Here is a 13,336-nt window from a genome sequence, read left to right on the forward strand (position 1 = left end):
CTTTAGCCAGGTTCTTTGGATATTAACTTGATCCTGAATACGTAATGTATGATATCGTATTTTAATATTTTATTGAAATTTTGCCTTAATAAAATTTTCTTTTCAAAAAGTCTATCTTGTGTCATAAGTGCTTGATCGTTCTTTGCCGCTGCTCTGGGGTTGGTACTTATGTTATCCTGCCAAAGAAAAATACAACCTCTAGTTGGTACACATTGCCACTCCTTTTTTTATCCATTCGTTACTGTTGAGGAGAGACAGCATGAAGCGAGCTACATCCCCTCTTGCCACTGAGTTGGTTACCGGGTAACCATTTGGATCAGGAACGAAATAGCCTTCATGAGTCAGGATTTCTTTGTCTGTAGGAGAAAAATATAAATGGATATGAACTGTAGGTGGAAAAAACAGACTTGCAGAGTCAAAACATTACATTTCAATTGATTCTCACCTGCCCAACCCCAATGTAAGTACGAAATATCAAGTTAATTTTAAGCAACAGCTATAGAAAGGTACTACTAGTCTGTATCATTGACAAATCAGGAAATACAGTGGCCACTCTTAAGTATTGCCAGTTGCTTTAGGTCAGTGGTTCTCAACCAGAGGCTCGGGGCTCCCAAGCAGGTTTCAGGAGGCCCACCAAGCAGGGCCAACATTAGAGATGCTGTGGCCCAGGGCAGAAGGCCGAAGCCCCACCACATGGGGCTGAAGCCTGGGGTTCCAATCCCTGCCATCCAGGGCTGAAGCCGAAGCTTGAGCAACTTAGCTTCACAAGGCCCCCAGTGGCGTGGGACCCCAGGCAATTTCCTGCCTGCCACCCCTTTATGCTGGCCCTGCCTTTTATATGCAGAAAAATAGTTGGTTGTGGCCCAGATGGACAGTGGAGTTTTTATAGCCTGTTGAGGGGGTCTCAGAAAGAAAAAGGTTGAGATCCCCTGCTTTAGGTAACTAAATAACTTCAAGGACTTCTGCAAGATGTGTGATAGGCTAAGTCTAGCGACATCACCTCCCTCCCTCCACCCGAAGACTTCCATCACTCGATTTATGTCTTCCTTTCTATCTTCTTGCTCTCCTTTTCTTCCTATTACAACTCCTGCTTAACCTTCAGGTAGCCACCTAAGAGGACAGATCCTCAGCTAGTGAACATTGATTGAAGTCACAGGAGCACTACCAACTTCCACCAGCTGAAGAGATCTATTACATAGCAATAATGAACGCACCAAGTGTGGTAAGTAATCACCTGGTCTAGTGTGTTACTATCAAGCTATTTTTTGCTTCTACACAGCATTTTTATCCTTGTAGTACATTAAGAGGGAATTTTGCTCATTTTCAGTTTACTTCCTTACTGCACTTGTACTCATTTAAATTTCTTAAAATAAAGTCTGAAAAACAACAACTTCTAAATAACATTACCTTAGTATTTGCCACATTAGTAGTAGTCTCTATATCACTATCTTATTTATTTGTCTGGAGGTCTATTCTATAACAACTAGTCTATATTATTTATAAAGTAATTAGCCACCCTGAAGCAGGATCTGCCTCACCTTACCCTTGGATCAAAGACTATTCCACACATTTGCCTGCAGCACATCATTACCTAACCTCCCTCCAGAAAAGCCTATTAAAATCTCTTTGGAAGTTAGACAAATGTTTAAAATGGGTCCTGTTACTGTTTTATGGTGGAGCGAGGAAGGTTGAAGTGGCAACATTTCCCAGTTATAAAACGTTGTTCAACATTGCGGAGAGACTGCATTAGCTGGTTTTGGCTAAGAAACAGCGTACAGCAGGTAAACAGTGTTTTTGACAAGTGTCTATCCTGCAAGGGAGTTTTGGTTAAGACTCCAACTCATTTATTTTTCAGTCTCGTTTTTATTGTAAAAATGGAAGCCAAATTCTGCTCACAGCTATGCCAATGTAAATCCAGAGTCACAACACTGAAGCCAGTTGACATTCTCTGGATGCATCAATTGTAGCAGGTTTATAAACTGATATGGTGTAAAAAGTTACCATCTGGTTTTTCCATCTCTCCCAGACCGAGAGAGTCATAGCTATGACAGGACAAAGAGCTTCTCCTCAAGGGAAATTTGTTTCCTGATAGCATTTGGCTTGATGGATAAACATAAACATGTTCATTTTTAAATGGGGAATTTAAGTTGAGGCTGAGGTCCTGGGAGAAATGAGCTCAGATCCAAGTAGAAGCTCCCGGAAGCAGCAGCATGTCCCTCCTCCAGCTCCTAAGCGGAGTGGCGGCCAGGCGGCTCAGCACGCTGCTCTGTCCGCAGGCACCGCCCCTGCAGCTCCCATTGGCCATGGTTGTCAGCCAATGGGAGTTGCAGGGGCAGCGCTTGGGGCTGGGGCAGTGTGTGGAGCCACCTGGCTGCCCCTACACATAGAAGTGGGGACATGCTCCTGTTTCCAGGAGCTGCACGGAGCCACAGCACGCATGGAGTGGGGCAAGCCCCAGACTCCGCTCCCCAGCAGGAGCTCAAGGCCCAGATTAAAATGTCTAAAGGGCCAGATGCAGCTCCCAGGCTGTAGTTTGCCCAGACCTGAGCTAGAGGGTCAAGAGCTTTTGCCTTTAGTGCTGATTAGCCCAAGATCCCAGCTCTGTGACAGGTTCAAGTGAAATTAGATTTTACGTTTAGGTAGAGTAAACTCCATTGTTTTGATAACAATCTTTACTTAAAATGTGGGTGCACCCCAGCAATAAAGTCCACATGGTGAGATACCTTGCTGTATCCCCCTCTTGTTTCCCATTGTGCTCAAAAAGGCCTGTATAGAACTACCGTGTATAGGTTTCTGAGTAGCAGCCGTGTTAGTCTGTATTCGCAAAAAGAAAAGGAGTACTGGTGGCACCTTAGAGACTAACCAGTTTATTAGTGACTTTTATCAACAAGCTGTTGACAAGCTCCAGCTCTGGGGACCAGTGGGGAGGACTTAATTAAAATAACTCATTCTTAATAACAGTTTGCTGTGGATTTTACTATACTGCAAGAACGCAGTGAGATCTATTTCCTCCCGCCCCTCATTTGCAACAAAGGTCTTTTTGTTAGTTTATTAAGCTACTATGAAGCCTCACCAATAAGGCTGACATTATTTTTCTAACTCATTTACAATGATCACAGGAAAACAGTTAATTCCATGAATTTCTGGAAGGTACACTTTACAAAGATTAAACTGCTCCATGATCAAATAAACCACTGGGATTATCCCCAGCAAAACAGCTTTGCTTGTTGATATGCTATCAGTCCTCGAATATCCTGTTTTTCTCTATGCATTAACTGCTGCTGCTAGTCTTATAAAATTAACCACATGTGTTCTGTTAATAACTGGAGGCCTGATCCTGTAAGGTGGTAACTACTCCCACAAGGTGCTGAGCACTCTCCAGGGTGCTCAGCATCTCCTAGGAGTAGCTCAGTAACCCACAGGATTGGGATCTAAGCCCTTGATCCTGCAAACACTTAAGTACATGTGGAACTTTACTCATGGGATTAATCCTAGTGACTGCAATAGGATTACTCATGGGTGTAAAATGTGTAAAAGTGTTGAAGGTTGGGGTTTACAGGTGTTTTATTAATATGATAAATAGGGTTTTCAATTAAAAACACAAAGGTTTGCTAATCTGGGGTCTGTATCCTTCACAGGATCTGAAGAATGTAGGGCCCTGAGGAGCTATACTGCTATACTGAAAGACGTTTAGGACCGTTTTTTGTTTTTTTTTAAAGCCCAGTTATGTGTGCAAAAATTCATAAACAATCGTAAGCCTACAGTACACACCAGAGCAGTTAGACATGTAAGTGATAGACTGTGTGTTCAGATACCTCAGTGTGATTGTGACATATATGGACACTAGTGTGACTATACACACAACATTATCACTTGTATGATTCTGACTGGCTGAGTGTGATTTTTATGTGTGAGTACAATTTACAAATGTGATTTACACAGCAGTGCAAACACATTCTTACCAAAAAATGAATCAAGGCAAAACTGTTACTTACAAACTCAGGTGAGAATGACTAAAACATTCACTGAGGTTTGTCAATCTTCCTGGGTCCCTGGTTTGAGTATGGACAAACCTGGGCATAGGGAAAAGCCCTGGGAAAAGTGATCATATGAGGGCATGGCTACACTTGCAGAGGTAGAGCGCTGGGAGTTAAACCAGCCCTTGGAGACCGCAGCAGGGAAAGCGCTGCCGTGTGTTCACACCGTCAGCTGCAAGCAGTGGCATGGCCACATTAGCAGCTCTTGCAATGCCACAGAGAGCAGTGTATTGGTAGCTATCCCAGTGTGCACGTGACTGCAGCATGCTTTTCAAATGGCGGGGTGGAGGGTGTATGTGGGGGGAGAGACAATGTGTTGGGGGAGGGCAGAGAGTGTGTCACATGCTGTCTTGTAAGTTCAGACAGCGGCAGGGGGAAACCCGGATGTCAGCACACGCACGCGCACACACACACACACACACCCCTCCTCAGCTGGCTGGCAGGAAAGGGAGCTTTGAAAGGGGATATCTGCATGCCTGCAGCTGAATTCAAAACAATGATCAGAGTGGCCACTTGACGTCAAGGGATTATGGAATGTTTCCGGAGGCCAATCACAATGCAGTAATGCAACACGTCATCCACACTGAAACCCTGGTGTTTTCAGATGGGGCACAGCAAGCTCTATGCTTTTCATGGTGGTGGATTACCAGGAGCACTCCAGCTGCAAAGTCCAGGCGCTCTAAGTGCCTTGCCAGTGTGGACACCTCAAGAATTAGGGCACCCGGGGCTGATTTAATGTGCTCTAACTTGCAAGAGTAGCCAAAGCCTGAGTCAAATCAGCCCCAAATTGTTAATTAGAGGTGAGCTTTGCTTTGGAATGTTGGGTTCACAAATTCAGACAAACACAGAGAGGGTACTACTACTACCTTACATGAAATGAAGTCTAAAAGAGATTTGTCTGAACTCTGCTGAACACCCTGGGTTTCACACAGCTCTAGTCTAGTGCTTTATCTGCCGCAGTCATGGCAAAATGAAATTAACAAGAGCTCTACCTTCACACTAGAATGGAAAACTGAACACAACAGGGCTTGATTTTCCTGCATGCATGGCATGAAGTAAGTAACAGGTAAGATAAATTTGGGGCCTGTCTATTCTTTGATACTGTTCCTTCAATTCAGTGTTTTTCCACTTATTATCCTTGACCCTGGTCCAATGCTCCTTGAAGTTTTTCCACTGACTTCAATGGGCACTGGATCAGGTCCTTGGTTAGTAAAGCTTTGATATAGCAGTCCCTGGAAACATAGGCTAAATGATGTAGGTAACATATAATTGATACCCCTACACTGGAAACATTTATTCTCAAATCCATTTAATACTTTCTTTTCCCTCTTTCAGTTTAAAATATTTCGGGCCACCCGAAAGTAATTAACGGTACTAGCTAGATGTCGCTCTGCACTCTTTTCCAGATAGCTCTACCAATGCTCCTCAAGCCTAACTAACAGAACTTGCAAAATACTGAGTGGCCTCAACTCCAAAGGAAAGCTCTTTGGGGCAGGGAGTGTCTTTTTGTTCTGCGTTTGAACAGCACCTTGCACAATAGGGTCTTGGCCATGACTGGGGCTCTGAAGTGCTACCATAATACAAATAAAAACATAGTCAAAATTAAGGCCAATCAGCACCTGCTGCAGGAGGTACTTAACATCTATTCAAAATAAGGACAGTAGGCAATGAGTGGATATCTTCATCACCCATAAGGCCATCAATATTACTCACTGGTTATACTGTCATCAAAGCTTTCCCATAGTTGATGCTGCTACCATAGTTCCTTTACCTGGGGCTGGAACATTTTGAAGTCCTGGTGGCCTCACTACAGTCCAGCTGAGGTCACTGCACTCCTTCTCTAAGTAGTCTTCCATTTGTTTCATGTTGGTAAGCACACTTCTGATGAGTGGCAGGAGGAGAAAACGCACCATGAGTGGAGCATTCTGTCCAGACTCAGCTGTAAGGAAAGAGACATTCTTTTCACTCTTTTCACAGAATTCTTGAATATGAGTTTGGCTATATTGGCTATCACAGCCCTCATGCATCCTCAAGAGATATGGCATCAGTCTAGGTATTGGGACAGAACGGATCCAGACAGGGAAGGTAAACCCAGAGGAGTTCCTTGTGAAGCATAGGAAAGTTGAGAGAGGGCCCCTTTACCATCTTTGGGAGTTTGATTCACTATAGTAAGGGCAGAGGTACGCATTAATAAGGTGAGGGAAGTCTGTAAAGAAAGAGACTGCAGGAGGGAACCAGGAAGCTTAGAGAGAATTTCCAGCAGACCTCAGTCTGTTGTCCTACAGATTTAAAAAACACTTTTTTAATGAAAGTCAAAAGAAGGGTGTTTTCCAGTGTTTAGCTAGCCAATAAAAGAAGGAATTCTAGATAAGCATGATAAACACCTTGGGCCTAGGCACTATAACACCTACTGTATCAGCATCTTCTATCAAATGAGGCTGGTCTGTAATACTGTAAAAGTGGTTCACCAAATTTTCAGCTCTATTTGTAAATGCACCAGACAGGATATATCGTCCAGTCACACGAAATACAATGTAATTTATCATGATCCTTGTAATATTCTGGATAGGCTATGAGGTTTTTGGGAAAAATGAAGCCAAGACAGCTTCTAAAGGAGCTATCCCAGGCGGTATGCAGGACTTTGGGGAATTTTAGTGGGTTCTGCTTAGAAATCCAACAAGAAGGGATATGGGGAACAATTTTCAAAGGCACCTTACTTAGATTGTAAGCCCCTTGAGAAAGGGACTGTCTTTTTGATCTGTGCGTGTACAATACTTAACACAATGTACTCCTGGTCTGTGACTAGGGCTCCTAAGCAGTACAGTAATACAAATAATAAAGTGACTTAAGAGCCTCAGTCCTATTGACTTGTAAGACAATGTAGAAGGTTAGGTCAATTACGGCTTCTGAAAATTTTATCCCTGGTCAACAACAACAGAACTGCTTGTTCATAGATACTAAGGTCAGAAGGGACCATTATGATCATCTAGTCTGACCTCCTGCACAACGCAGGCCACAGAATTTCACCCACCCACTCCTGCGAAAAACCTCTCACCTATGTCTGAGCTATTGAAGTCCTCAAATCGTGATTTAAAGACTTCAAGTAGCAGAGAATCCTCCAGTAAGTGACCTGTGCCCCATGCTACAGAGGAAGATGAAAAACCTCCAGGGCCTCTTCTTTCCTTCAGTACTGAGACTCTTAATTTTCAGTTCAAGGTTCTCAGGAATCTCAGACACTAAAATCCCCTTTACCCGGTAGACAATAGTAACCCCCTCTGCTTCCTTATTCTCTCTGGAGGCAATGCCTAGAAAGATGCACTTGAACAATCCACTGGTTACTGTACTCACGGGAAGTGTACCATGATGTCATGGTTATTACATGGTTCACTGTGGCTAGCCGCATGGCAGCCACTATAGCTTCCATTGAATCTGTGTATCCTGAAATTGCTGAGAAGATCTTGTAGGGGAAGCCCAAGCAGGAAATGACAGCATCTTGACCTTGAAAATGTCCCGACAACAGTTCTGCTGAAAAGATGTTTGCTTCCACCACCTAAAAAGATGTAATAATATCATAATCTTGTCAATACTTCTCTCCCCACCATATCCATCAACATTTCCTTCACCTGAGGCACAGCGTGATGAAGGGACTTGCCCAGGTTTACTCAGAACCTCAGTGGCAGAGCTGAGAATAGAATTGAGAGACCCTAACTCCTGGCCCACTGCCTAATACACTGGACGGCACTGGAGTTCAGTGCCTTCCAGCTCGACAGACTAATGATACTGACCTAGAGGATCAGGCTCTAGAGAGGACCCAGTCTTCAAGGGCGTGTTCACTTCTTTGTTTGCCTGGTCCAAAGTCAATGCTCTCTTCTCCAAGGTCACAAGAAGTCCAGTCAAGGTGTCTGGTGAAGCTGTTCTCTGAGGCAGTTAGACCCCATTCCTGCAAGCATCTCTTGAGAACTGCTGACTGCTCTCAAATCCCACTGAAATCAGCATTCTGCAGGAACAGAGCCTTTGACAATTCCACCCTTTCAATTCCCAGACCCAAACTGCTGCTGGAGCGCTCATCGTTAAAATTAAAGAAGAAAAGAGCAGGAAACGTGGTATAACATAAAATCTCCTGGGATTGTAGAGATATTGGTTCAGAAAGTAAGGTGGGAATTTCTAATAGGGCAGGAACCTGCAGGTGCTGTATCTGGTTTTCGGAGATCACATGCCACACAAATAATTTAGATGTCATTGGGCAGGCTGACATGTTTTTGTAGAATCATTTGCTCAACCTGAGTTACAATAGCTATCTAGAAAGCTGATCCAAAGCCTACAGAGTCCAATCGAGAGACTTCAATTGAATTCAGCAGGCTTTGGATCGGATCCATAGGCAGTATAAGTACCAGTAGATAAATATAGAATATATTTAGGCCAAGATTAAAAAAAAAAAAATAGTGGTCCTCATTGCTTGTATTATTGGTTGCCTGACTTGAGACACATTAAAATGACCACAATTTTTAGAAAGTGCTGAGCGCCCACCCTCTGAAAATCAGGCCCCTCTAAAGTGTCACGTTGAGGTACCCAGAATCACTAGTCACTTCAGCAAACGACCTCATATAGAAAACTATTATCTGCTTAGTATTTAAAAAATGAAATACCTTCAGATTTTTATGTTGAATAGTCAGTTTGGTGACATTCCGCACAAGTGCTGTCACTTCATGGCCTTGCTGTAGCGCTTGTGAGACCAGAAACTGACCAGATTGACCTGTTGCACCAAGAACCAACAGCTTCATAACTTATCTGCAAAGAAAGGGCAAGGTTGAGAATGGTTTTGGTTGTGAATAGCTGCCTGGTATTTACATTTAAAAGGAAAAAAAAAAGGTCTCTAGATGTTTAGGAAGACAGTAACTTTTAAGGTCCAACTGAAGTATCTTGTTTAACTTTGATTTTGGCACAGGAGCTCTCTAGGGACCAGAATGTATATGTTACAATGTTGCGGTATGGAGTCACATGACTGCAGGGAAAGCTCTAGGAGAGACTGCTCCTTGGGAAGTACAGCCCTTCACCCACTCCCCGGTGCAAGTGATGGGAATGAACAGCCTGTACTATGTTTTAGCACTATTCAGCCTGCTCCCATCTTCACTGCTGGCAAGTTCTGTAGGCTAGTAAGGATGCTGCGGCAGGACATGAAGGAATCAGTCACTGTAGTCCACCAAAGGCACGGACTGCAATTGTCCCTGCTCTTGTACAGGATGCAGAAAAGCTTCTTGGTGTGACTCACTCTCATCTGATTCCCTCACCATCACCTGTTCAAAGGCGAGGGACAATCAACCTCCAAGAGTATGTCTACACAGCAGACATTGGCATTCCAGAGTGAGCGAGAACCTAGGTTGACAGACTTGGTCCAGTGGGGCTTGTGCTATCACTCTAAATAAATAGCTGTCTAGACAGCCCTTTGAAGTTGCAGATAGGGCTGGAGCTCGGACTCTGAAGCCCACTCCCCTCTCTAGGCATCAGAAGCATTTCTAGTTAACATGGCTATTCATTTGTTTTGTTTTGAGGCAACTATCTGTCATGGAAGTTATGATGGGTAAAGTGTGTAGAAATATTTACGCACACTGTACGTTTCCAGCAGGATCAAGGGGCAGGTGGGAATCTGTCCTAGAACAACTGCTGCTGCTCATCATTCTTTCTAGCTCCTCCCAGACTTTGCTCCCCATTGCCATTGTTAGTGTGGTGCCTCATACTTCGGGGCATATTGGGCAGATTGCTGCTACAGTATCAATGTATTTACTTACATTTACCTTATAATTAAAAAAGACCCAAGGCCATCCAGAGGTGCACATAACTATTCTACACAACCACATGTTCCTATCCCAGTTACCCGAGTTCTCCCACCCCCATTCCCTGCTTTGGTCTTGTCTTTTATTAAATTGTAAGCTCTTCAGTCTAGGACTGTCTTCCTGCATGGCCACATAGTGCCTAGCACAATGGGTCCCTGATCCTGGATATGAGATCAACATAAGAATGCTTAAGGAATACTTAGCTCCTATATACTTTGCATTTTTGGTCTCAATGTATTTTATAAGGGTGGTTCATTTTACAGATTGGAAAGATGAGGCATTGAGAGATGGGGTGATCCACCCAAACCCACAGAACAAACTGGGAATAGAACCCAGGCCTCCTGACTCTTAGTACAGTGCCCTATAAACCAGCCTGACAAACTGTAACTTTGAGGTACATAGTTTTCAGCAACTCAATTGGCTCAGATTTGTGTTTTTGATGATTTAAATTCCTTTCCTTTTGTACCTGCTCAGCAGGAGGGTGAGTCTTTTTTCTAAGGAAGAGGTGGAGCAGGAGATTGTAGCCACTTCTTCTGTGATGCGAGGAACCACACCTCATTCGCCCAGTGCCTCTCCGTCCTGTGCTGTTTCCTAGATATCAGGCCTGCTGAGTGATCAAGGACCAGACAGCTGCTTGTATCATTCCAGAATGCAGAATCATCCTCTGGAGCCAGGGATTTCTGCTAGCTGCCATTGCTATATTTTCAGATTGAGACTAAATTCTGTGCTTGTGAGTGTACCTGCATATACTATTTATCTTATTTCTTTGCAGGGCTCTCTCTGGAGTTCACCCCTGTGCTGCCCTGTTCCCTTCTGGGGATTGTTTGGAACAGCTATTCCCCATCTGCTTCATGCTCCCCCCACCAGAAACTCCCTCTTTCCCCTATCACCACATACATTACATTCAGAGATACTGCAATGAGAAAAGACTATTAGATCACCTAGTCCATCCCCTGCCACTACCCATTTGTTCTATACACTCCTTAGGTGTCACATCGAGTAGCAGCAGCAGTGGGGCAAGGGATCAGTGAGAAAGAGAGGGCTGCTTATTTACTGGTTTCAGAGTAGCAGCCGTGTTAGTCTGTATTCACAAAAAGAACAGGAGGACTTGTGGCACCTTAGAGACTAACCAATTTATTTGAGTATTAGCTTTCGTGAGCTACAGCTCACTCCGATGAAGTGAGCTGTAGCTCATGAAAGCTTATGCTCAAATAAATTGGTTAGTCGCTAAGGTGCCACAAGTCCTCCTTTTCTTTTTGCTTATTTACTGTATCATATAATCAGTCCAGGATATTCCATAAGACTATTCAGTAGGAATTTAAACAGGCCAAGTTCTCCTTGCCCCACCCAGCACCACTTCTATGCTCTTATCTGTCTCCTTGTTGCTGAGAAGTGACTTTTCCCCAGCCCATTCTTGAATACAAACTAAAACAAATACTTACCAAAATCACTTGTTGGAGTCGAGTGATGGGAGATGGCTATGCCCCTTGGTTAGAGCAGTAGCTAGAAGTAGCTCTGCACCAAACTCTCCAGAGAGTCTTACTGCATTTGTGTATGGGAGGCCGGAACTGGATTCAGGTTTCCTTTTCTGTCATGTTCACACTAAGTTCTCCACACAAAATCCTCTGAGCATGTATGTATTGACCCCTCCTCTTCCTACCTCCTACAGGCTCTGCCTCCCTGTTTGTTTTACTTGCCTAAAAATAATGTCTTCATTACTTTTGGTTTGTTTTTTACGCATTTTGAGGCTTATCACTAATTTCCCACAGTCCAGCCCCATTCCCTTCTATCTATTACAACATGAACAATCCTGCTAACGCAGCAGAAAGTCACAGGCAGCGAGCCTGCAGTGCTGGGATGTTGCCACGCCTCCAGTGTCTTGTTACACACAAGTTATGCAAGGTGGAATGAAACCCATCAACCACATTAGCTAGGCTTCAGAGTAACAGCCCTGTTAGTCTGTATTCGCAAAAAGAAAAGGAGTACTTGTGGCACCTTAGAGACTAACCAATTTATTTGAGCATAAGCTTTCGTGAGCTACAGCTCACTTCATCAGATGCATACCGTGGAAACTGCAGCAGACTTTATATATACACAGAGAATATGAAACAATACCTCCTCCCACCCCACTGTCCTGCTGGTAATAGCTTATCTAAAGTGATCATCAGGTGGGCCATTTCCAGCACAAATCCAGGTTTTCTCACCCTCCACCCCCCCACACAAATTCACTCTCCTGCTGGTGATAGCCCATCCAAAGTGACAACTCTTTACACAATGTGCATGACAATCAAGTTGGGCTATTTCCTGCACAAATCCAGGTTTTCTCACACACACCCCCACCCCCATACACACACAAACTCACTCTCCTGCTGGTAATAGCTCATCCAAACTGACCACTCTCCAAGTTTAAATCCAAGTTAAACCAGAACATCTGGGGGGGGAGGTAGGAAAAAACAAGAGGACACAGGCTACCTTGCATAATGACTTAGCCACTCCCAGTCTCTATTTAAGCCTAAATTAATAGTATCCAATTTGCAAATGAATTCCAATTCAGCAGTTTCTCGCTGGAGTCTGGATTTGAAGTTTTTTTGTTTTAAGATAGCGACCTTCATATCTGTGATTGCGTGACCAGAGAGATTGAAGTGTTCTCCGACTGGTTTATGAATGTTATAATTCTTGACATCTGATTTGTGTCCATTTATTCTTTTACGTAGAGACTGTCCAGTTTGACCAATGTACATGGCAGAGGGGCACTGCTGGCACATGATGGCATATATCACATTGGTGGATGTGCAGGTGAACGAGCCTCTGATAGTGTGGCTGATGTTATTAGGCCCTGTGATTGTGTCCCCTGAATAGATATGTGGACACAGTTGGCAACGGGCTTTGTTGCAAGGATAAGTTCCTGGGTTAGTGGTTCTGTTGTGTGGTATGTGGTTGTTGGTGAGTATTTGCTTCAGGTTGCGGGGCTGTCTGTAGGCGAGGACTGGCCTGTCTCCAGCAATACAAATTGCCACTGATACTGATTGCATCTAGACACTGTTTCTGGGACTTCTCTGACGTGGGGTCTCCATTTTTCAAGAGATCCTGATTTTGCAGAACAAATTTGTAGAACCGTGGGGTCTGCTGCTGCCGGAGCACATTGATTACTGTTTGGGGTAGTGCCTAGAAGCCTCAGTCAAGTGGGGACCTGGGATGGGTATATAAACACCACAGTGGCAGTGACAGCGGGAGGGGGAGCCAGAGAGCTCAGTTAGCACATTCTGTGGCACCTGGAGTGGAGAGGCAATGAAGGATTAGAGCCAGCTGGGGAGAGCCAGGCCAGGCTTCCTATAAGGGAAGGATTGCAGGGTAATAGGGGGAAGGAGATGTAGAAGAAGAAGAAAGGTTGGGGTGGGTTTAGATTTACCTGCTGGAAAAGGAACTGTGGTGAGGCCTGTAGGAAGGAGTTTGTAGTGTGGGACTGTC

The 13,336-nt window shown here is 44.1% G+C and overlaps 1 protein-coding gene across 1 annotated transcript; it reads right to left on the minus strand.

Moving 5' to 3' along the window:
- Nucleotides 1-86: 86 nt before the first annotated feature.
- LOC140910209 (flavin reductase (NADPH)) lies at nucleotides 87-11,662 on the minus strand. Its single transcript, XM_073340628.1, has 5 exons — nucleotides 11,311-11,662; nucleotides 8,684-8,825; nucleotides 7,386-7,587; nucleotides 5,809-5,976; nucleotides 87-356 (listed from the first exon to the last, which is right to left on the minus strand). The coding sequence occupies exons 2-5, from the start codon at nucleotides 8,816-8,818 to the stop codon at nucleotides 199-201; spliced, it is 663 nt and encodes a 220-aa protein (XP_073196729.1). The 5' UTR covers nucleotides 8,819-8,825; nucleotides 11,311-11,662; the 3' UTR covers nucleotides 87-198.
- Between the last annotated feature and the right edge of the window lie 1,674 nt (nucleotides 11,663-13,336).

The sequence above is a fragment of the Lepidochelys kempii genome, chromosome 4, assembly GCF_965140285.1.
Source record: "Lepidochelys kempii isolate rLepKem1 chromosome 4, rLepKem1.hap1, whole genome shotgun sequence".
In the NCBI taxonomy this organism is placed as follows: Eukaryota; Metazoa; Chordata; order Testudines; family Cheloniidae; genus Lepidochelys; species Lepidochelys kempii.